The sequence below is a fragment of the Anolis carolinensis genome, chromosome 6 (assembly GCF_035594765.1).
Source record: "Anolis carolinensis isolate JA03-04 chromosome 6, rAnoCar3.1.pri, whole genome shotgun sequence".
NCBI classification, from domain to species: Eukaryota; Metazoa; Chordata; class Lepidosauria; order Squamata; family Dactyloidae; genus Anolis; species Anolis carolinensis.
In genome coordinates this window covers 12291882-12316302 of record NC_085846.1, presented here as the reverse complement: position 1 = coordinate 12316302, position 24421 = coordinate 12291882, and the positions used below count along the sequence as shown (strand labels likewise).

Sequence of the window (24421 nt, the reverse complement as noted above, 5' to 3'; positions counted from 1 at the left end):
AGCATATTGGAAATGATCAAGTATCAGATGTAGATTGAGACCAGGTTCTCATTGTAGGCCCAAGCTCTGTCTGAATTTGAACTTTCACATTATAACTTGTGTTTAAATATGTGATTTACTCCTTGTCTCTCAAAAAAGGTGATTACAGCAGTACTACTAAAGGTGATCTTCTGTGGACCACGGCTGGTACATATAAAGTTTCTTAAGAAATTGAAAAACACTAGCCAATTGGCCCTACTGTGGTACCACTTCTTGCCACATTAGATACAAAATGGGCTGGTGCTCACACATCAAATATGAGAAGCACTCATATGAAAACTGTCTTTCTTTGGGTCACTCAGGTTTTCTAAGTAGATGTATTTTTTTAGTCAATAAAGGGTCCAAAAAACCTGAAAGTCCTAGATGTCATTTGATCTTGGAAGCTAAACAGGATGAGTCCTGGTTAATACTTTGATGGGAACCCATAGACAAATTCCAGGTGCTGAGGGCTGTACTTCAGAGGAAGGAACTGACAAAACAATTTGAGTATTTAAGACCCTATAAAATTCACAGGGGTGAGGTGACTTGAAGGCATATCAACTCACAAGGCATGAATGGAAGACATTGAGTCAGCAGAAAATGAGGCTCGCAAGAATTAAAAACAGGGTTTGCATCATACTACAGATCCACTATAATGTTGTAAATATTTAGTCATTCAGGTGAATTATAAACAGTTTAAGCTACTTAGAAGAGTAAATGGGGGGTTTACGTGAGATCATAGCATTGGAATGTGCCTTTCAGCTGCATATGGTAAATGATTTCTCCTATACTTTGTCCTTTTTTAAAATCCAAAATGTAACCTACTTTGTGGATAGCCCTCGCATTTACATGCTTTTGGTCTCAGGAAAACTATGTATTAGAAAGCTTGAATTCAAATAAGATAGTGACAGCCGTGAATAAAGAGGAATGGTGTTCAGCAAGATATAAGTTCCAGACCTTACATGTATCTCAAAGGTTTCTACTTTGTGGTCAACAGTAGGACATAAAGTGGTCCTTACACTGGGGGCAGTGTTCGGGAAAAGGAACAACCTCACACTTGACAGGAAAACTGTTATTTGTGATTTCTTTGTTTGGCGATAGGCACAATCAGCTATTTATTTTTGTGACTGTGTGGTACCTACCCCCAGCCCAAAACAGCCTCAAGAGGGATCTTCCTTTAGACATGAAACTTCAGTCTGGCTTTAAGTCTGAATGCTTATTCTTTTTGGATTTACAAAGGCGCAAAACTTCAAGTCCACTAATTAGTTAGGCAGCACTGGAAAAAATGTATATCCCTTATGGACTTTGAAATAAACTGCAGCAAGAATGTTAGAGATATATCACTGATTTTGCTTCCAAGCAACAGAACACAAGACTTGGGTGTTGCACTGCGTTACCAGCAGCTATGCTTAATTAATATAGTAATGTTCATAGGAGAAACTGCTGTCTTCAAACCATGTAACTGAGTTGGTCAGAATAGGTCTCCAGGTTGATGGATTGAGCAACATGGAGGTTTTAATGTCATGGCTCCTCCAACAGCATCCTCAAAGAGGGCCATCAACATCATATGGTTCCTTGAGATACACTGGTCTCTATAAAATTGGTCTTCAACTGTCATGCATTTAGAATGCGATATAAATACAAATTAAAAATGATGCTCACACTGCTTTTAGATAGTCTTGATGCTTCTAGATTTCTATGATAAAAAGACCAAAGGCGGCGCTCTTCTCAGAATTAACTGAAATATCTTTATTATTCAAGCCTCCTATCCCACCCCGCCGTTCATACATACATGACTAAAACTTTTTTTGTTTTTAACTGTATCAGATTTCAAGGTACAGTCAACAAAAATTAATAGAAGGGAATACAAAGTTTGTACACAAACCAACAAAGGACACACAATTTGCAACATAGCCAGAGATCATACAAAATAAAAAAAAGTTTATAAATTCACATGGTCTGGGATCCTGTACAGGCTCAATAGGGTCTCTCACGGCGGTCCTGTCTGTGGTCGCCTCTGCAAAGAGAAAACAAAAGCTTGGCATGTGTTCAGTTGCAGCACCTACCGTGGGGTGACAACAGAAGAGGATGTAAACTTATTTCCCCCTTGGAAAATAAGATCACTTTCCCTGGCAAGGCCTATTAGAGAGAAAAAACATCCCTGAATCCCTCTACACAATATTGGTCAGTCTTCAATGTTTTTTCCCCCTTAAAGGTTCTAGTCCATGTGACCGCTTCCCAGCTCCATACGTTACTGAACGAAACGGAGTATCTGAATCAGTTTCAATGTGTATTTCAGGTCTGGCTTTGGTGAATGACCTAGGCCAAGAACTGGACAAGGGGCACATGTTGTGTTGGTTCTGAAGCTGGGCCTCTTAGCCACTTTCAATTGTAGTATCCTTTGGGGGCACACTATTTTATAGTGAGATTCTGGTCCTCCTTATGGTTGGGGAAGCTATTTCTTTTATGGGCAGGGTATCTCTGTGTGTGCGGTATTGTTTTACTTTGTCATATTTGGAAATGTTTTCATGCTTTTAAAAGTTTAGACCTGAATGCTTGCTTAAATGTAAAATTTAAAAAAAAATGAAAGAAGCAAGTTGGTTCCCAAGTCCCTGGTTTTTACAGCATTCTGCTAGTTCAACAGTATTTACCGGGAATCCATTTTTCCTGGTCCGAAGTTGCCCCGATCTCCACCTCTTCCGCCTCGGAAGCCACCTCGGTCACCCCCTCTCCCTCCCCGGAATCCACCTCGGTCAAAGCCTCCCCGGCCTCCACGTCGTTCTTCACCAAATCCACCTCCTAGCAAAATAGAGCAGGTTGTAAGAATAGGCTTCCTTTCCAAAACACTAATGGTTACTTCATACATTCAGATGACTGCATTTCAAGGTATGTAACAATGCAAAGAAAAAGAGAATGAGACTAAGAGAATGCATTTCCTTTCCTTCCCTACAGGCAGTCAAGAAAATTAGCTTGAGTAAATGTTAACTTATATTCCTTTTAACAAACCAAACACCAGCTTTCTTCTACTCACCCATGTGTGGTCCCCCTCCTCCAGGGCCATCTGGTTTGGGGGCTTTACACTGATTGCATTCATTACGCCATGAGAAATTCATGTTTTCACATGTTCTACAAGAGAAATACAAATCATGTTACTGTAGTCATTAAGTCCTCCTTTTTCCACCTTACCACTCAAATCACTAAATTTGCTACTTACGGGTTGGGGCACTTCCAGTCTCCTGCACGTTGCTGGCCACCTCCCCCACTGGGGAAGCCTCCCCTGCTGCCTCCGCCAGAGCCACTGTTGCTGCCACCGCCGCCACCACCACCACCAAATCCCCCACGGCCCATGGGTCCTGGAGAAAAAAGGAAGGCAGGGGCAGTTAGTGGAAGTGGTTTTCTGAAAACACTTTCTGGTTGATGTCTCATGTGGGCACACATACTCTCTCACACTGGCTTTGTTGTTACTGCTTATTTGGACTAGGCAAATGTGGAAGATTAGAGGGAAAACTATCTCTAGGGGATATGGGACCATTTTCACCAGGTTTTGGGTCTTCCAAAAAACTCCCTTGCATTTGAAGTGACTTAAGAGATCCGAAGAATGCAGCGGAAAAGTGTGGCAGCTCCCTTGTGAATATTTTGGACTATTTCATGATAGAAGAGAACACCAAGTGTGGTGGGAATATACTCTTCAATCCCCACCTATATATTTGGGAGCATTCTGAAGCAAAAACCATTTTTTAAAAAGTATTTTTGACTCCTTCGGGTCCATATGCAGTCTTTTGTCCAACTCTAATGCAGACATATTCCATCTCTTTTTCTGAAATGCTTCACATTAATGGCAACAGTACCATATTCTACTATATGATGCAGTACTATTCAATTTCAAAAGAAAGAACTGATTCATACCTCCTCTACCACCACGGCCTCTTCCTCCACGGCCATTGCCACCACCTCGGTTGAAATCTGCCCTCCGCGTAGCAAATGAAACTTTGATGGGGTTGCCTGAGAACTCTTTACCTAGGGAGAGAGTGGGATGAATTTATTAATCCAATAGGAAAACAAAACACGAATGCTTTCTTCCTTTGCAACCTCTTTCTATTGCATTTCCCATTCTTTTCCAACACTTCAAAAAATTCTTTACCATTCAAATACAAGACATATAAGAGATTGCAAAGATTCCCAAAAGGAATTTCAGGAGACAAAACATGCGTACCATCAAACCAATCAATTGCAGCCTTTGCAGATGGAGGGTCATCAAAAGACACAGTAGCCTCGCCTTTCAATTTTCCCGTTTCACGGTCTGTGTATAGATTAATCATGGGCTGTCCAGTTTTCTTGTTTGTCTGTAAAAATGCCACAGTCAATCAGTCTTTGGTCAAGTCTATTCTATTATTTATACATGGTGTATGCTGTGAACAGCCGCTTTGACAATGATGAATGAGAAACACCATGGAAAACTGTGATTAGCTTTTTCACCCAAAGTGTAACTCTTGAAGATTTTATCATTACATTCAGATTGTTGCTGCTAAGATCGAAGCCATAATCCCCATTCCAGGATTTCTCAAGTGATCATTCTATCCCATAATACCCACCAACATACCACATACTTTTAGAGCAAAAGGAGCATAAGATTGTTAAACATAGCTTTCTGGAACATGGGATCCTCTCATAGGCACAATGGACACCAACTTTACCTTGATTATTCCAATCTGCTTGAAGTAGTCTGCTACTGACTCAATAGTTACATTTTCACCAAGTCCTTGAACAAAGATGGTGTTGTTGTCAGAATTATCTTGTTCAGCTGCAAAAATAAAAGAAAATGTTAAGTCCCCCACTAATCTGTTTCTGGTTTCTGCTTCACAACAGAGATCTTCCTGCACTGTTTCATACGTCCAGTTCTGAGTGTCATCTTTTACTTTTGACTTTATACTTAATTCAAAATTTATATTGTTTAATCAATGAGACACATTTTTGATACACTAAAGCTCCTATTTGTTGCTCCCAGGGTACATTACTATAGTGACATCTGGGGACACTACAGATCTTGGGATTCAAGGTAGAAAATTTGTGCACTGAGGAACCTATGTGTTGGAACCATATCTCAATATGCAGAACTAATCAAACAGATATTTACCAGAATCATGGCGTGATCCTTGGTCCCGGGGTCCTTTTTGTACATGAAAACAAGGAAGGAGAGACTCCCGTTAGTGGGCAATAATGACCAAAGTGTTTTTTCTTACATCAGCACCACCATCACGAACACATCAGTAACAGGCCAGTGTTGGAACATATGCAGCCCAAGCTTACTTTTAAGTGCAAGAAAAACACTCCTGTCATTCAGAAGTGGTCCATGTCCTAGTGACAAGATAGCTTATTACAAAACCAGTTACCATTCTTTCTTCCAGAAAATACTGATTTTTTGCAGCTTTTCAGGGAGGAGCATGGCCTCCAGACACACACTGAAAGCACCGTTGGACAAACAACTTTGAAACATCTGTGTTGACATATCTTTTATACCATACATCAGCCACTGCTACCCAGAGTCTTTTACTGACCCTTCATCAGTCTAAATCTCCAACACACGGAAGTCTGTAGCAGCACATTGCAGACTACCTTATGTATTTCATGATATAAGACACTTATTGAAACTTTATGCATAGAAAAGAAATCACCTTACATCACAGAACACATTTATAATAAGCCCTTGAAAATGAGAGCTTTTGTGTTATTTTTTTGTAAACCATCAGGTTATTTACTTGCACCAACCATTTTGTCATTAACGTTCTATATATTTTTTCTTATTTTGACACCATTTATTGCACCTAGTCATTTTTGAAAGCTTATGCCCAACACTGGTCTCAAATGCAATGACAATCCTACATATAGAGCGCTTTATAAAATGTTCATGCCAAGCCCTTTTCAGCAAACCCTATGGGAACTTTCCTGAAAACCAATTTTGGTTTGGTACATTGAAGTCCAAAAATAAAAAGACCTTTTATGAAACTTCACAGATTAAAACCAACTCTCAAACTGAAGCCCATGAAACCACTTATTAGTCAAAGAGCTCTTAAGAGTTTCATACAGACAAAATTGCACTTCCAAGTTTGAAGGGAGTGGTTCCTCCATATTCCCTGTACCAGTAACATTTTAAACAAGGTACTTATAAACCATTGTTTTACCATGTTTCCTCAAGAATGCATGCACTTCCATTAGCACATTTTAACCCAACATTCACACGTGTGTTTTTAAGGGACAACACACTAACCCAACACTTACAAGGTAATTTTTTCCTCATGTATTTTCAATACAACACAAGTCTCAGGGTTTGTTTTCTCCCATCTTGTTGCAAGACATACAACCAAAATGTACTGTATTGGTACAAGAACTTGGCTGAGTAGAAAGCCCCATAACGTGGAAATCAACACCATAGATACAACCAACCATTTTGGCATATGTGCCACAACAGGGGGTGCTCCCATAGGTTTTTATCTGATAAACGGTGGCTTTTCAAAAATTTTTGGCATACAAACAGAGTCTCTGAAAAATATATAGAAATACACTTTTGTGGTTCAAGTTTTTGAACTCTTTGGACTTACCACCAAATTTATTGAAGCCACCACCTCGCTCACCACCGCTGAGGAGATAAGTTAGAAGATAATGATGCTTTTTTCCATGGCTAAAAAGGTTTGTTGCTAGTAACTACACCATTTCCGTTAAGATGCTGGCCAACACTTATGTTTGGTTCTTCTTGAAGATCTAATACAACCTGCTCCACCTTTTCCTTGCCCTCAGCATTTTAAAAAATGTATCATTACACCCTCGAGAAGGTTTGAAAGTGAAACAGCTCTAGTGTTTAGTCATTCTTGCTTCCAATCTTGAACCGTAACATGAAGCGTCGTGATGCAGCTTTTGAGACCATGTTGTTTTCCTTGTAGCCGTCCTATTCTTGGCATGACTGCTGAACCAAGCTTGTTTTTTAAAATATTGCATACCGTGCACTCTGTATTTCCAGTTCACCCTTCTCAAGCTTGGCTTGTGCTTTTACAAAACTTTTTCTTTGTTTCACAACCCTAATGCAGATATCTGCTTTGAAAGTATGTAAGAACCCATTCCCTCATATTGTGCACTCATAATAGTAATTTATTTCAGCTTTTAAGACTGCATATCTGCCTGCCCGTAAGATCTCTCTCCCTTCCTCAGACCCTTAACTAACATGTGGAAGGTGGAGATTTGATTAAAGTTCATTGACTTTCACACCTGTGGCACACAAAATGCAGAATTTGTTAACAGAGCAGGTATTGTCAACAGATCAACAATTTTTCATATGCAAACCACCCTTCAGTTGTCCCCGCTGCCTATACTCACCTCTATTATCTCCTATCTCCCACCTATTGGGAGCCCACATAGTCAATGCTGCCTAGCAACCATTGCCTCTTGATCACCAGACTTTAATTACTCCCCCACAAAAAGGAGGCAGTACACACACCCAGTAGTGGAGGATTCTGTTTTGCCACACCATAAACCACAAGTACAAGTAGTCCAGCCACCATGTGGGAAAACCAGGACACATTCTTTGAGCCTATATTGGCACTCATTATATGGCTAGACCACAACATTATAACCCCAAGGAAAGCTGGCTTGCAACCTCCATAAAAGCATCTCTTTCTGAAGAGATTTTTATAACCAAGAATTATATTTGCTATCAACATATACACCAAGTTCCCTCAGTGCATCATCAGGTTGACACTGGGGTAGAGTTGAAGAACACTCCTATTGTATGGACATCAATCTCTTTTTACAAAAAGGTACAGATGTTGTTGTATATATTGGTATATATCTGTAACTTGGCTCAAAGAGGACCATAATTCACCTTTGAGAACAGTACTTAAGTCCGTATCATGTACACATTGCAGGTTGTATACAGATGCAAGTAGAAATATGAGATGAAAATACCATGTCTTCCTCCCATGCACAGGCCAGTTACTGTAATGACTGGTTGTCAGAAAGTAGGGTTTTTGGTCTCTCACATGCAGACAAGGAGCACAAAACTTTGACGTCCATTAAAAATCCATCCCAGTAAAAAAAAGCATTCTGATATCTATAGTATACATAGTGGCATCCCACACTTGTTTACAAAAAACACTACATGGATTTCAATCATTTGTACATTGCACCCCCCCAGAAGAGGTTGGCTTTTTAATAGCAAGTAAAAAGTGAATTACTAATTGCAAAACCCACTCCCTCTCCCACAACAATTGACTGGACACCTACCCCATGCCTCCACGGCCACCTCTGTTGCCGCCTCTACCACCACTCCGGTCGAAGCCTCCTCTACCATATCCACCGCCACCGCCTCCTCCACTGCCTCTACCGCGGTTGCGGTCTGGCTGACCCCCATATCCACCTTGATCCTGACTGCCATAGCCTCCTCCACTACCACTTCCACTCATAGAGGACTGATCCTGGCCATAGCCACCAGCTGAAGAGGAAAAGAAAAATAATCGAGATATTAAGATCAAGCTATGAGGCTTTGTTAGTCTATTTGTTTTTAAAGAAAAAGGCTTGGCAATTTATAGAGGAAACCAAAATCAGTAATTGCTCTGGCTTCCTCTAGGTGGCAGTAGTGGGCTTCTGCAGACTGCACTGCACCAAATTTTGTTCATCTAGTTTTATGTATAGCTTTAAAGAAAATGAGTTAGAAGGAGGAAAAAGTACTCACATCCACTACCGCTGCCTCCTCCACTGCTACTGCCACTGCCATACTGACTTTGCTGGCCATAGCTCTGAGGTGGGTTGTAGGAAGGCTGCTGCCCATAGGAGCTCTGCTGCTGGCTGCCATAGCTTGATTGCTGGCCATAACCTCCACTCTGGGGTTGCCCATAGCTGGAGGTTTGAGAGCTGGTGCCATAACTACAATTTCAAAAAGGAGACAGCAAGATTTCAAGATACACAAAAAGTGACATACTTCTCTGGCCCTACAAAGATGGAGCTCTGGATTCTATTCAGAAGTTAAACTGAACAATTCCACTGCAATTCACAAACACAAGGAGTACAATACGACTTGATTTCCACAACTGGTTGCATCAGAGAAAGCACAAAAAGATGCCTGCCATAAACAGACACAGCCCAAATCCATGATTCCCCACCTATATGAGAAGAGGTGACACCACATTCACTTTTTTGGGGGTGCTAGTGCTATAAATGACAAATTTAGAAAATACCTTCCAGTAGTGGAACTGGCTGGCTGCTGGGAGTAGCTGGGATATGATGACTGCTGTCCATAGGATGTCTGAGAAGTTTGGCTGCTGCCATATCCTGCTGATGAGCCATAGGCCTGTGGTGTGGACTGAGTGCCATAGCCAGCTGTTTGAAAAACAAAATGTATTATCATTCAATCTAAAATCAGTTGCAACTTATCACAGAGAAAGTTATCAGAGATTTGTAAAATTATGATTATCTTACAATATGCAAGAAAAATACACAGAACTGGTAAGACTTACAGTTTTGAGTCTGTCCATAAGAAGAGCTGTAACTACTTTGGCTGTATCCTGAAGTATCTGCTGACTGTCCATATCCACCATAGCTCTGCTGCCCATACGGCTGACTAGTCTGCTGAGAATAACCCTGTGTGGGTGGAGTTGGGTAGGCCCCATAACTAAGGAAAAAGAAAGAAAAATTAAGCAAAGGAGAACTTGTGTCTACAGTAACTTAAAACCAGTCAAACTGCTTCCTGCAACGGTTACTCTCTTTCTTATAACTTGCATACATAGGGAACTCTGTTTATATTTCTCTCAGTGGTTGTTGAAACTAGTCCTTTCACAGCTACTAAGTTTCAGTAACTGCAGATTTGATTCAAGGAGTGCTCTGGTTGTTGTTTGTGCAAGTCCTATTAGAGTTTGGATATGATCCAGAACAAACAGAAACATGAGTGTGTTTTTTTTTTCGTGTCAGGAGCAACTGGAGTTGCTTCTGGAGTGAGAGAATTGGTCATCTGAAAGGACGTTGCCCAGGGGACGCCCGGATGTTTTGATGTTTTTACCATCCTTGTGGGAGGCTTCTCTCATGTCCCCGCATGAGTGTGTTTAACTGGAGTGTATTTCTAACAGCTAATAATTTGTTCCGAATATCATAATTTGATACATTTTATACATTCAGAATTTTGTACTGTATTTCAAAAAGGTTTGTAACAAAAATAATAATAAATGAATAAATAATAAATGTTACATTTTAAGCAATTCATTCCAATTTCCAGAAATTATTGGCACTACTGTTGCTAGAAAATTTTACATGTTTTCTAGGAGTAATCAAAACACAGGGCTAAATCTGGCAGATGCTGGGAATATCCCACATCCACTTGATTTTTTTTACAAAATGTAAGAGTGTATCTCTTTAAAATTTACATAAACAATTAAATCTTTGTTCACATGTGGGTAATACTAGTTTCATAAAGAGAAAGCATGTGAAAGTGCTTGAAAAACGAGTATTTGAAGGTTATTTACCTCTGTGTTGCTGACTGACTATAATCTGTAAAAGAAAAAAAAATGGCATTAGAACCGCTTAACAAAGGAACGTCCAACTTTTAAAAAAGTATAGGAAAAAGCACTCATCCATTATGACTGATTTCTGTGCCTCACAAAACTGAATTCTGAGCCTGCACAGAGCCATCATTCAGAACCTTCTAGAAGTCGCACCCCTTATCTAGCTCACAGCGATAATTACTTCAGTTTTTCACTTGACTTGGAATTCTACTAAGATCTTCAAAATTGTGTGTAATTCTACCTTGCCATCTCCTTCTGTGCCAATTCTGTCTATTCTTTTCCTCTCTAGAAACACTCACCTATCACTTCCCCTTTGGGATAATCCTTCCCCATTTTATTTCTCCTTGTTCAAGAAAGGTATCTCAGATGCCATACACTCATGTAGTGTATTCACTTTGCTTAGGCAAAGAACATAGTATTTTCCATCTCTGACATGAGGCACAACTACAAATAGTGTTCTTTTATATAAGACACCGGCTGGGGTCCATTTGATTACCATTTGCCTTGGAAACACAGACAGGTAAATATAACATATACCAAGATTTAAGTGTAGCATGCTGGCCATCTTCCACATGCTGTTTCCAACACTTTTGTATGCTTCTTTCACATAAAAATGCACATATTATTTCTATTTCAGAAAAACTAATGGGGCACTAACTGTGGGAAGGAACAGAGGTCCCATCAGCACTGCCACATAATGCAGCTTGAAATTGCATTGTATGCATAGAGTAGACTCACACAATGCAGTTCAACACCAATTAAGTTACATTATAGGGAAGTGTAGATGAGGCCAGACAGCTATGAGAAGCCGACAGTCCTCCCTACACAAGTCCCTCTTGTTCCACCACATAATTTGTTCTGTGTTTCTGGGACAAGTAACAAAATTCTACCAAAATAGAATATAAATGTGAGAAATAATAAATAAACACACACACACACACACGGACAAGTAAAACACGAGCCAATAATGTGATAAGGTGGCTAAAATGCCAATAGCCTGCATAAATAGGAATACAGTGACTAGATCCAAGGAAGTCATGTTACCCCTCTATTCTGCCTTGGTCAGACCACACCTGGAATGCTATGTTCAATTCTGGGCACCACAATTAAACGGAGATGTGGACAAGCTGGAATGTGTCCAGAGGAGGGCAACTAAAATGATCAAGGATCTGGAGAACAAGTTCTATGAGGGGCAGTTTCAAGAGCTGGGCATGTTTAGCCTGCAGAAGAGAAGGCTGAGAGGAGGCATGAGGGCCATGTATAATTATGAGAAAGGAAGTCATAGGGAGGAGGGAGCAAGCTTGTTTTCTGCTGCCCTGGAAACTAAGATACGGAACAATGGCTTCAAACTACAGGAAAGGAGATTCCACCTGAACATTAGGAAGAACTTCCTAACAGTGAGAGATGGTTCAGCAATGGAACTCCCTGGAGTGTGACGGAGGCTCATTCTTTGAAGGCTTTTAAACAGAAGCTGGATGGCCATCTGTCCGGGGTGCTTTGAATGCAATTTTCCTGCTTTTTGACAGGAGGTTGGACTGGATGGCCCATGAGGTCTCTTCCAACTCTTATGATTCTAAATAGAGGGTAGGAAATTATTTTTAAAATTCATAGAGCCCTGAGGACATTCTTCTAATCCAATTTCTACAAAACCCAAACACTGCCTTTGTACAGGAAAGCAAAATGAACCTTTCCCCTTAAATCACAATGATAGCTTCCTCTAGGGCAGTGCTTCTCAACCTGTGAGTCCCCAGATGCTTTTGGCCTACAACTCCCAGAAATCCCAGCCAGTTTACCAGCTGTTAGGATTTCTGGGAGTTGAAGGCCAAAAACATCTGGGGACCCCTTCTGCTCTAGGAACTCCTTCATTGGAGAAAAGACTATATTATGGATCAGGAAATGTTGGAAAAAGAAACAAACCCACCCATGGGACCCAAGAGTTATAGTCTGGTTTGCCCCACACAGGCAATTTCCTGGGAGGAATAAGCTGCTGAGGTAATAGAGAATAGTTGTGATGGAATCAGAGCCATCAGCGCTTTAAATGAGAAATCGATGGGACATCTCGCGCATGCGCCGAAGAGAAAAACGACAGTTGTGCGCGTGGGCAGTGACGAGTATGACTCAACCGCTTTGATAACATCCGAAAGGAATGGGGAGGAGAGCAAGGACCCGGATGTAACACTGCGACAAAAGCAGCCTTTCATACGCAGGCGCAAACTTTTTTGCATCGGCGCATGCGCACGCCACTCCTCCCCCCGCTAAACAGCTGCAACGCCGACACACTTCCAGTAGTTTTCCATTGTCTATTCCTCCCGCGCATGCGCTGATGCCGAACAATGCCCCTGCGGCGTTCCCATGGAAAGCCCCGTCTCCTCCCTCTCCCTATAAAAGCCCAAGCCCCCGCTCGCTCTCCTTCCAGAGCGGAACTGCCCCTCCTCGTGCCCTAGTTCTCACGCTGGCACAAAATGGCGGCGGCTCATGGCGCAGTTCAGATCTCCGCCTTATAGACAGCCAAATGTCTATAGCAGGGCCTCGGCATATTATCCCTTATTATATAAACCCACTCACAATACTATTGACATATGAAGCCGCTACTGAAGGGACATTTCGCTCCGTAAAACGAATTCACCCAATTCAAATGGGGTACAAAATGGCTTCCTAGGTAATACTATCCACTAAATCAGGCACGGCAAGCTTCGGCCCTCCAGGTGTTTTGGACTTTAACTCCCACCATTCCTAACAGCCTACCGGCTGTTAGGAATGGTGGGAGTTGAAGTCCAAAACACCTGGAGGGCCCAAGTTTGCCCTTGCCTAGTGTAAGCAATGCACAGGCCACAAAATCCAATATATTAAATCCCTTTGTCTCCCGTTCCTCACCGTTAGACGCCATTGCTGTAGACCCCTTCAAGTCTCCCTCCCAAAGCGGTCACAAGCACCCTTGCTTCCCGTCTCCTTGCCTTCGAGCGCTTTCCTAGCCCGCGCTTTGCCTTATATACTTCCCCCGCCCATTCAGCCTTTGGGCCGAACCATGTTAGTTTGCGGGAGGGGAGCCGAGAATAGACATCGTTTCAACTCCCTACTGAACTGAACTACTCGCCACGCTCTCCTCCAAAAATATTTCCAAGATAATATTAATTATTTAATTAATAATTAACAGGCGACGTTAATTCACGGAACTGGTGTCTGGCGTAATGAGATACGAATCCCCCCCGTCGCACTGAAATGGAACAGTCCACATAGAACGGAGGTTAGGATGAGATCACAGAGGGAGGCTGGAAGCAACCAAATTAGCAAGGAAGGGGGGACAGGAAAGGAAGAAGCAAAAAGAAATGGGAAAATGCTTCTGAAGATAAACGAGACATTTTCGTCAATAGATTATAATAAATTTAACAACCCCTATAGTATTATTGGTATCGTTATTATTATTTGTTCCCCGCTTTTTCCCTCCAAAAATGAGTAAATAAAGAACCCACGCTCAGAAGACAGGGGAATTCCAGACAAGAAACAATCAGGGCCAATTAACAAAGGATTTCCCCCAGACAGGAAACAGCCAGGCTTTGAAGCTGCAAGACTATTCAATGCTAATCAAGGTGGCCAATTGCAACATTCACACATGCCTCAGGCAAACAAAAGTTCTTTCCCCCACCCTAGGTTTTCCACAGATACGTAAACCCCACTTGCCTAGTTTCCAACCCCTGAGGATGCCTGCCATAGATGTGGGCGAAACATCAGGAGAGAATGCTTCTGGAACATGGCCATACAGCCTGGAAAATTCACAGCAACCCAGACTCAAATCGGTTTACATTCAAAACATTTCAACACCATTTACAATCCAAAAATATATGAACATTAAAATAGAAACATCAATGGTATTAATTAAAATTAAGTTAAAATCCTTATGAAATGCTTGGGACCAGAAGTATTTTAGATTTCAGTTTTCACTCCCAGATAGAAAGATTTTATGAGATATATTTGAAATGAGACTCGTCTAAAAGCAAAATTCATTTGTGTTTAATATACGCTTTGCATAAATAGTCTGCAACATGCCAGGCTACACAGAGAAGCCACAGAAATCTACAAGCATGTGGACAATTTCAAAGAAAGGAGGAAACATGAAAATGAACAAAATCTGGCTACCAGTATTTTTTTTAAAAAACCCTCTAAAATCAGAACAGTAAATAAAGAGCAAGACTCAAAAAGCTGGGGAAATCCAGACAAGAATCAATTAGGGCCAGCTAATACCTCCCAACAAAGGATGCCCCCAGGCAGCTACCAGCCAGACCTTGAAACTGTAGGCCATTAACTTTTGTAAGATGTGTTGTTATTTTGTGATTTTATTGTGTTACTGTTTTTATTGATGTAATACAGTTTTGGGGTTGTCCCAGTGTAAGCCGCCCTGAGTCCTTCGAGAGATGGAGCAGGGTATAAATAAAGTTTTTTAAAAATTATTATTATTGTTATTATTAAAATGCTAATCAAAGTGACAAATTGCAACATTCACAAGTACCTCAAGCAGACAAGAGTTCTTTTCCTCACCCTGGATACTCCACAGATATACTGTATAAGCCTCACTTACTTAGTTTACAACAGACCCCTCAACCTCTGAGGATGCCTGCCATAGTTGTGGGCGAAACCTCAGGAGAGAATGCTTCTAAAGCAGGGCCAAACAGCCCGGAAGACTCACAATAGCCCTGTCATGATCATGTTTCTTTAGGCTCACAACTAGTATGACTATGCTTCCCAATTTACCATTGAAGATCTGAGAAAATGTAGATGGGACCTTAGATTTCCTTTATGAATGAAATCTAAACGTAGTTCTCAACGCTCAAATAACATAGGCAGAGCTGTCCATAATCTTAAACATCCTTCAGGCAAATAATAAAATAAAACAAAGCAATCCTGATGAAACAGAAGTATGAAGGAGTCTCCATCTCCTTTCCGTCGTTCTTTCTCTCATATATGGTTGGTCTTGCTGTAATATCACAGAAACTTACCCCAAAGAAATCCTACTTTCAATTCAAGCAATAGAGACAATAATTATTTTGCTCTAGTAATCGGTAAACCAAAATGTGTGATTTTCTATTGGAAAATCATCTCAATTCACTCCCCCTCCTGCTGTTATTCCTTTCACATTTTTGTTGTACAAATAGAATAAGGTAAGGTACAGTTTTACCCTGACATGAAGGTTAGTCGTGTCCGACTCTGGGGGTTGGTGCTCATCTCCATTTCTAAGCCAAAGAGTCAGCGTTGTCCATAGGTGCCTCCAAGGTCATGTGGCCGGTATTAGTGCATGGAGCACCGTTACCTTCCCGCCGGAGCGGCACCTATTGATCTACTCACATTTGCATGTTTTTGAAATGCTAGATTGGCAGAAGCTGAGGCTAACATTGGGAGCTCACCCCACTCCCAGGATTCGAACAGCCGACCTTTTGGTCAGCAAGTTCAGCAGCTCAGTGGTTTAATCCACTGTGCCATTGGGGGATCCTACAAATAGAATACCTTCACCTAACTACAGCTCCCATGATTCCATAGCATTGAGCCATAGCAGTTAAAGTAGTATCAAACTGCATTAACTCTATAGTGTAGATTCCCTCCAGGAGTATTTTGGATTTTTGGATTTGCATATTTGTAAGCACCATAGTCGTGCATGTTTCGTATATCCCATCCAGACAGTAACCTGAAAACAATTGTATACAATATTTTTTAAATAATGTTGTGCATGACACCAATTTTGTGTCTATTGAATCATCAGAAAGCAAAGCGTTCACTATTTCAATCAAACGTTTAGTCGATTCTGCAATTCCAAATATGGGTTGCTATATTTAATAGCGCACATGTTAAACTTATAACTGATTTATTTCCCCCTCCTTTCTACCACCGTAAAATGGTTTCTCCCAGGGAGAACAAGGCTTCTGCTGTGTCTGAAACTGGTTCAATCCTGTTTGGAGGGACCCCTCCTGCCGGTTCGTAAGTCTCCCTGGGCCGTTGCCATAACAATCGTGGAAAGTAGGTCAGTAGCCCAGATGAAAACATGGATTCTTCATAGATGGAAATGCACAGTGCTTCACACTATCCCCCGTTCACACCCCCGCACTCTGCAATGGTTTATTCCAACTGAGGACCTCCAGGCAGAAAGAGACAGACAGGGTTCCCCAAATTGAATGAGATAGGGCTGAATTAACCCTTAAGCAGAATAAGTATGATCTTAGGGCATTGAGGGAAGGGAGCATCATCAGTATTCCCCATTGCTGGATTAACCATGGATCCTACCCTGAAAAATTGCAAACCAGGTTCCCCATAAAGGGATTCTCATAATTTGAAAAATAAGAAAAACCTTTTCAAATAAATAAAATGAAAATGCAAACATAAACATGATTTTCCATTTCACTGTTTTGTCTTTCAAAAAAATTAAATGAGATTTTACAGATCATTCTTCTTTATGTATTGTCAAAGGCTTTCATGGCCAGAATCACTGTGTTGCTTTGAGTTTTCCGGGATGTATGGCCATGTTCCAGAAACATTCTCTCCTGACATTTCACCCACATCTATGACAGGCATCCTTAGAGGTGGGCGAAATGTCAGGACAGAACCTCTGAGGATGCCTGCCATAGATGTGGGCAAAACGTCAAGAGACAATGCTTCTGGAACATGGCCATGCAGCCTGAAAAACTCAAAGCAACCCATTCTTGTTTATGTTTTGAAATAGATAGATAGATAACCAAATATTTTAATGTTTATGGGCAGACATGGGCAAACTTGGGTGCTCCATGTGTTTTGGACTTCAACTCCCACAATTCCTAACAGCCTACCGGCTGTTAAGAATTGTGGGAGTTGAAGTCCAAAATACATGGAGCACCCAAGTTTGCCTGTGCCTGATTTAGGGCCTTTAAAGGTCTCAATCCAGGATACCAGTGGATATCTGCCTGTTATCCAACTGTTCCAGGCCCAACTGATGTCTATGGAAAGGTGCCGCAGTGGTGCAATGGGTTAAACCCTTGTGCCAGCTAAACTGCTGATTTGAAGGTTGGCAGTTCAACTCTGCAAGATGGGGTGAGCTCTCATCTGTCAGCCCTAGCTTCCCATGTGAAAACATGAGAGAAGCCCACCGCAGGATGGTAATACATCCAAGCGCCCCTTGGGCAATATCTTTGAAGACAGCTGATTCTCTCACACCAGAAGTGACCTGCCACAATTCGCTTCTGATACAATTTTTTAAAAGTCTATGGAATCCTGGGACATGTAGTTTTAGGAGGCCTTTACCTTCTCTGCTAAAGAGTGCTGGTGGTACATCACCAAACTACAACTCCCAGGATCCCATAATATTTAGCAATGGCACTTACTCTGTCAAACTGGATTCATTCTGCAGTTTTAATGCATCTCCAGTGACATACCATCATTTAAAAGTGGATTATGAAGGCATTGAAATAATTCAAGATTTCCCATACCTTGGCTAAGAATGGAGACTGCAATCATAAAAAAAATCAGAAGAAGGCTATGACTTCTTGGAAGGGCATCTACGAAGGAACAAGAGGGAGTTCTGAAACATAAAATTATATCATTGGATTCTGAAGTAAGGATGATCCATAGAGAGGTTGGTTGCCTGGAGAAGGAATTCATGATAAGAATGATAGATATTTGAATATTACTGGAACAAAGATATTAGTTTAATAATGACCAAACACAGCAAGAGGAGAGTAGGTTTGGGAGACAAGAGAAGTGGCAGTTAACACTTGGCCCAAGAAAACTGTCACATCTCAGAACTGTCACAGGCTGTGAGATTAGGAAGAGTGAAGGTGTGTCAAGATACAAGGCTACTTAAATTTCCCGTCAGAAGATATCAAAGTTACTCTTCGGTCTTTTAGAAGATTTTCAGTGCTAAGAAAACAGTTGGAATAAGGGACTGAAAAAGCAAGGAGGGTTACAAATAAGGCAAAATGTCATCTGGAATCAGCATTAAATTTGCATTTACAGATATACAGAACAATAATATATGTGTACTAGCTGTGCCCGGCTGTGGCGAAGTATGGTGGTATGGGAAATAAAGTATTGAGGAATTGGTGGTAGTTAAGGTAAAGGGTCCCCTGGGCTGAGTGGGTTGCTAGAAGACCAAGTGGGCAGAGCTTAGCCTTCTAACTGGCAGCAATTGGATAAAAACAATTATTCCTCTCCCTCTAATTAGGACTTTATTTTTCTTTTCTTTTTGTTGTATCAACCTAGAGGCATGGATGAGGGGTTGTGTTGTCAATTTTCGAGGTTGTGGGGTGTTTACTTTTGTTGTTTTGTCCACTGCCGTGATGCCATCACTCTTTTATATATATAGATATACACTCTTGTAAAAATCCCAAGAAATGTAATACAAATCAGGTTTCTACAACTCTATATTAGAGTAATTCTCTTCAAACTATATTGCATATAACAAAATTGCTTTCAGGATATCATAAACAAAGGTACAATTTCCATGTCATAATCTAACAAAGTATACTATATAAAGAGTAAATAACACACATAAAGAGACAACCAAGTCCTGGTGTTGCATGGAATCTTGGGCCAATGTCAATTGTAATAAAGATATTCAGTCTCCAAGATAACAGTTTCTATATTCAAAGAAATTCTTCTTTTGATTCACAACGCCAAGAACTGGTACACAACAAGGTCTCCCGGGTTGTTCCCCTTGTTTTGTTATCACTTCCTCGGATGTTGTGTCTGTTTTAATTTTATTGTGCTTAGTATGCTAGATAAAGGAGTAAAAATATCATACAAAATAGATATATGAAACTCCCATATTAACATTGCTAAGGAAAAGTTTTTTTTAAAAAAGGTAAAATACACGCTTCTTTCATTTGCTCGTTATAGAACTCCACTTAAAACAGAGCCAGAGCTACTAATAAGAATGTAAGTAGAGAAGCGTGTTTTTTACCATTTTTAAAAAACCTTTTCCTTAGCAATGTTAATATGGGAGTTTCATATATCTTGTTGTGTACCAAAGAGACTGAAACAGGCGGGGGGAAACAAAATTGTCAAAGGAATTAAGACAAAAACAATGTATCAGTAAAGTGTCGCCTTCAACAAAGCTGAGCCAAAGAAGGACTCTTGTTCACAGAGGAGCTAGTGGCAATATAATTAGCAAAATAGAGACTAGAGGAATGATGGGAGAAGACTTGGAGCAAGTCTGTCTAAATTTGGGCTAGAGCACTGTTTCTTAAATTGTAGGTCCTGACCCCAAAATGGGCCCCCTCTTAGCTCAATGTTGGGGTAAAAAAACTTGGCAACAGTAAAAGGTTTCTGGACGCTATACATTTACACATATCTGTGAGCAACAATGTGCAGTATTTACAGTGGACTCTGCAGAAAACGCCTCAGTTGTACTCCACTAAAAGAAAAATCAGCCTATGTAGCAAGCATTGCAAATGCTGCCTATTTATCAGTAGATGTTTGGTTTTCATACCAATTTTTTTATACCTATATACCCAGGGTCAAATAAAAATTTATTTAAGACGCCATGAGCTAAAGCTTATTGAAAAGCAGATGCCATGATAGTGAAGAAATCTTTATTCTCTGCCACTGTTTCATCTGGCCAGTGTTAACTGGTGCTTCTGTTTTGCATAGTCAGGGGCCTCTGTTTGTCCAGTGTTTAATCAGGTCCCCCATAATATTTTATTAGCAAACTGATTGCGGAATAGATGGTTTACATTGCCAAATGTATCTACAATTGTATTGTTGAAGGTTTTCATTGCTGGAATCTCTGGGGTGTTATGTGGTTTCCAGGCTTTATGGCAGATGCCAGCCACAGATGCAGGTGAAACTTCAGGAAAAAATGCTGCTAGAACATAGCCATATAGCTCAGAAACCATACAACACCCCTATCTACAATTGTTTGGAAAACCATGCTCAGACATCATCAATGGCTCAGGCATCATCAATGGTTAGTGTTAGCGGTTTATCTGCTGTGTCACCAAGGGCTCCCTCCTCTTAAAATTGGCCCTCAAATAGAGTATCTCAGGTTCTGTTCGAGGATCATTACTTTCCAACCTTTTTGTCAATGACTTAGATGGTGGGGTGGAGGGAATTAGGGTAACCATCTTTTGCCTATGAACTTCAGAGAGATGTTTGTGCATTTTTTGTGGTGCAGTGTCACTCCAACAAATGTTCATGGAATCGATAATATAAAACAAAATGATTTGCTGACAATGTATATAATATACAGATCACAATGTAGAATAAAACGTAGTTTGGAAAAATTATTGATAGTTTTGCTTGATCTTTTAGCACTTTTTATGCTTGTGCACTTGTATTCAGGAATGGCAATGAATTCAGAGGGAATTTATGTCTGAGTAAACCTGATCAGGCTGCCTGCTGTAGTAGGACCAAGGCAGCTAAAGGGAGATATGAAGGATGCTGAGACCAGAAAAAAGGAAAATGGAAATTGAATGTGGGGAGGAGGACATAGGAACAAAATGCGGTGCCAAGAAGTGGAAGACGAGTGGGAAAGAGAAGAAGAATTTGGGAGAGAGAAAATACTTTCTCTTTCACATCAAAACTGAGTCGGCTGCAGGGTGGGCTTGGCGTTGGACTCTGAGGCTGCAAATCTGGACCTCGCATTGCCAACTAAAATATATGGGAGTTATATAAGGTCAGCAAACATCTGGGAGGATTTTAAAATACTATATTTCATCAATCCAAATATTTAGTTACAATTATTTACCGTATTGTAAAAATGGGAGCTTCAAATATGGGATGTGCCTTACATTCGATTATGCCTTAAATTCAATGAAATACTGTAGTTCTGATATAGAATTCCTGGGAAATATGGGACATTTGGACACTCTAGAACAGTGGTTCCCAACCTTTGGGCTTCCAGGTGTTTTGGACTTCAGCTCCCCCAGTTCCTAACAGCTGGTAAGCTGACTGGGATTTCTGAGAGTTGAAGTTCAAAACACCTGGAGGCCCAAAGGTTGGGAACCACTGCTCTGATTTGAATGAGATTTTCCAGCTTCTTGCAGGGGGTTGGACTGGATGGCCCGTGAGGTCTCTTCTAACTCTACGATTCTATGATTCTAGAAGGCATCATCCATTATCAAACTGGGAGAGGTGGCTAGCACATTGGAAAATAGGGAAAAAAATTCAAAAGGACCTAGATAAACTAGAAAATGGGCAGAGATTACTAAAACGATATTTAATAGAGACAAATGCAGAATTATAAATGTCTCCCCAGAAAACTCAAATGCACAGATGTATGATTGGTGGGGGGAGGTATCATTACTAAATGTGAAGAGGACTTTGGGATTGTTGTTGATTGTAAAGTGAACATGAGCCAGCAGTGTGTGGCTATAACAAAAAAGGTGAATTCTATTTCAACCTGTATTAAATAGAAGTTTCCGAGACAAGAGCTGTAGCAGTGTATAAAAAGTTATGACGACAATCGATTCCCTTCATCATTACCGAATATATACCAACCAGAACTTTGTTTTCTAAGCTATTACAAAAAGTCAAGAAGTATATTATACATGCTAAAATTAGACTCTTTTAAAAGACTAAATGGCAACCCTAATAATACCGTAATTAGTGTACAAGTGGTTTGCAGCAGAACAAAAGGTGGAAATGTTCTCCTGTTACAGAGAATGCATTGCACCTAGACAAAGGGCACCTGGATTTGTTAGGCGCTATTACACCTTAAGCCAGCAGATGTTTTTGCTTGAGGGATGGGACCTTTATACCCAGGTGAGTTTCAGTTATCCTGGAAACAGGTGGGGATGTTAATTGTTATAATAATGAAGGGTTCTGGGTCTTTAGCAACCCACCTCCTTTCCCACCACTTGCACTGTTTTCAGTCTATGGAGGCAATTGGATGGCATCTTGAAACACCTCATGCTGGTCATTTATGTAGGTACGTAAGGGTATCTGGTTAGGAACCGGTTTAGACTTAGGACCAAGGGGAAGAGAAAAAGATGTCAGGTTTCTGGGTTTCATTCCTAATTCATGTAGGGGGAAAACCATTAATGCTGTTCATGTATTTTGATTCCACATTTGGCATGAGATATATATACGGTACTCCCTGAAGTTGCTTTCTGTTTCTCTTACTCTCTCATGATTGCTTCTTTGTGCTGCTTTCTCAAGAGCATGAATAAAGAAGAGATCATTTAGGTGCATCCACACTGTAGAATTAATGCAGCTTGACTGCGCTTTAGCTGTCAATGGCATAATGCTATTTGGACCATGGGAATTGTAGCTTCACAAGGTCTTTAGCCTTCTCTGCCAAAGAGAGCTGGTGCCTCACAAAACTGCAAATCCTAGTATTCCATAGCATGGAGCCATAACAGTTGAAGTGGTCTCAAACTGCATCAATTTCTACAGTATGGGTTTTATAGCTACTATGGTATATGTCAATTTTGTATCTGTGTTTGGTGCGTTATTTTTTGTGTGTGTTTTATCTATGTAATTTACTTATTGTAGATGCTATGTCCATATATTTTTGGCTTTGTTGTACTCCATCTCAAGCCATCAAGAGTGGCAGGAAATGAGTTGTTGTTGTTGTTCCCTTACTTGATTCAGGCCAGAATCTGTTGGAGGTTCAGTAATACAATTAGCCCTTCAGAATTGCCTGGGGTTAGTGGTGCAGGACACCCATCAAAGTGGGGAAAAGTACTATTTTTCTTCCCCAACGTGAACACGTGTAAGTGCCCCACATCCCCACATTAATGCCCATACTTGATCCGGTTTGTGGGCTTGGTTTAACCTGGGGGTCGGCACCCCCAGGGGGGTATTAGAGGGGTCTCCAAAGACTCTCCAGTGCTCTCTGGAGGTAGCTGAACTACATCTCCCCTAAATCATTGTCAGTTCCTCCCAAATCCCTCCAGTATTTTCTATTCGTCATGGGGGTTCTGTGTGGGAAGTTTGGCCCAATTCTATCGTTGGTGGGGTTCAGAATGCTCTTTGATTGTAGGTGAACTATAAATCCCAGCAACTACAACTCCCAAATGTCAAGGTCTATTTTCCCCAAAATCCACCAGTGTACACGTTTGGGCATATTGAGGATTCACGCCAAGTGTGGTCCAGATCCATCATTGTTTGAATCCACAGTGCTCTTTGGATGTAGGTGAACTACAACTCCAAAACTCATGGTCAATGTCCAGCAAACCCTTCCAATATTTCCTGTTGGCCATGATAGTTTTGCGTGCCAAGTTTGGTTCAATTCCATTGTTGGAGTTCAGAATGCTCTTTGATTGTAGGTGAACTATAAATCCCAGCAACTACAACTCCCAAATGACAAAATCAGTCCCTCCCCAAACACCACCGGTATTCAAATTTGGGTATATCGAGAATTCATTCCAAATTTGGTCCAGTGAAAGAAAATACATCCTGCATATTAGATCATTACATTACGATTTCATAACAGTAGCAAAATGATAGTTATGAAGTAGCAACAAAAATAATTTTATGGTTGGGGGGGTCACCACAACATGAGGAACTGGATTAAAGAGTCGCAGCATTAGGAAAGTTGAGAACCATGGCTCTAAAGTCTCCTCCATTTCTGTCTGATTCTGTTGCTTAGGGAAATAACCAAAATCGACCACATTTTGGCAACAGTCCAAAATTAATCACGATTTGGCAGTAATGGGCCTAGTCCAGGCATGGGCCAACTTGGGCCTTCCCTCCAGGTGTTTTGGACTCCAACTCCCACAATTCCTAACAGCCGGTAGGCTGTTAGGAATTGTGGGAGTTGGAGTCCAAAACACCTGGAGGGAAGGCCCAAGTTGGCCCATGCCTGACTTAATCAATCTCCACAAAAGGGAAAAGACAATGTTAAAATGACAATTTCCATCCTTTGTTAGCCTTGGCACTTAAATTGGCACCAAACTGAATTCATTCTA

The 24421-nt window shown here is 40.9% G+C and overlaps 1 protein-coding gene across 1 annotated transcript; it reads right to left on the bottom strand.

Annotated features, from left to right (window-relative positions):
- Window positions 1–1743: 1743 nt before the first annotated feature.
- Window positions 1744–13565, bottom strand: fus (FUS RNA binding protein). The gene is made up of 15 exons (XM_008115423.3): window positions 13431–13565; window positions 10518–10542; window positions 9519–9673; window positions 9240–9381; window positions 8738–8928; window positions 8290–8497; window positions 6615–6652; window positions 5153–5185; window positions 4713–4819; window positions 4232–4361; window positions 3925–4035; window positions 3233–3371; window positions 3050–3144; window positions 2670–2817; window positions 1744–2035 (listed from the first exon to the last, which is right to left on the bottom strand). Exons 1-15 carry the CDS (start codon window positions 13441–13443, stop codon window positions 1996–1998), a joined length of 1575 nt encoding a protein of 524 aa, XP_008113630.1. The 5' UTR covers window positions 13444–13565; the 3' UTR covers window positions 1744–1995.
- Window positions 13566–24421: the final 10856 nt, after the last annotated feature.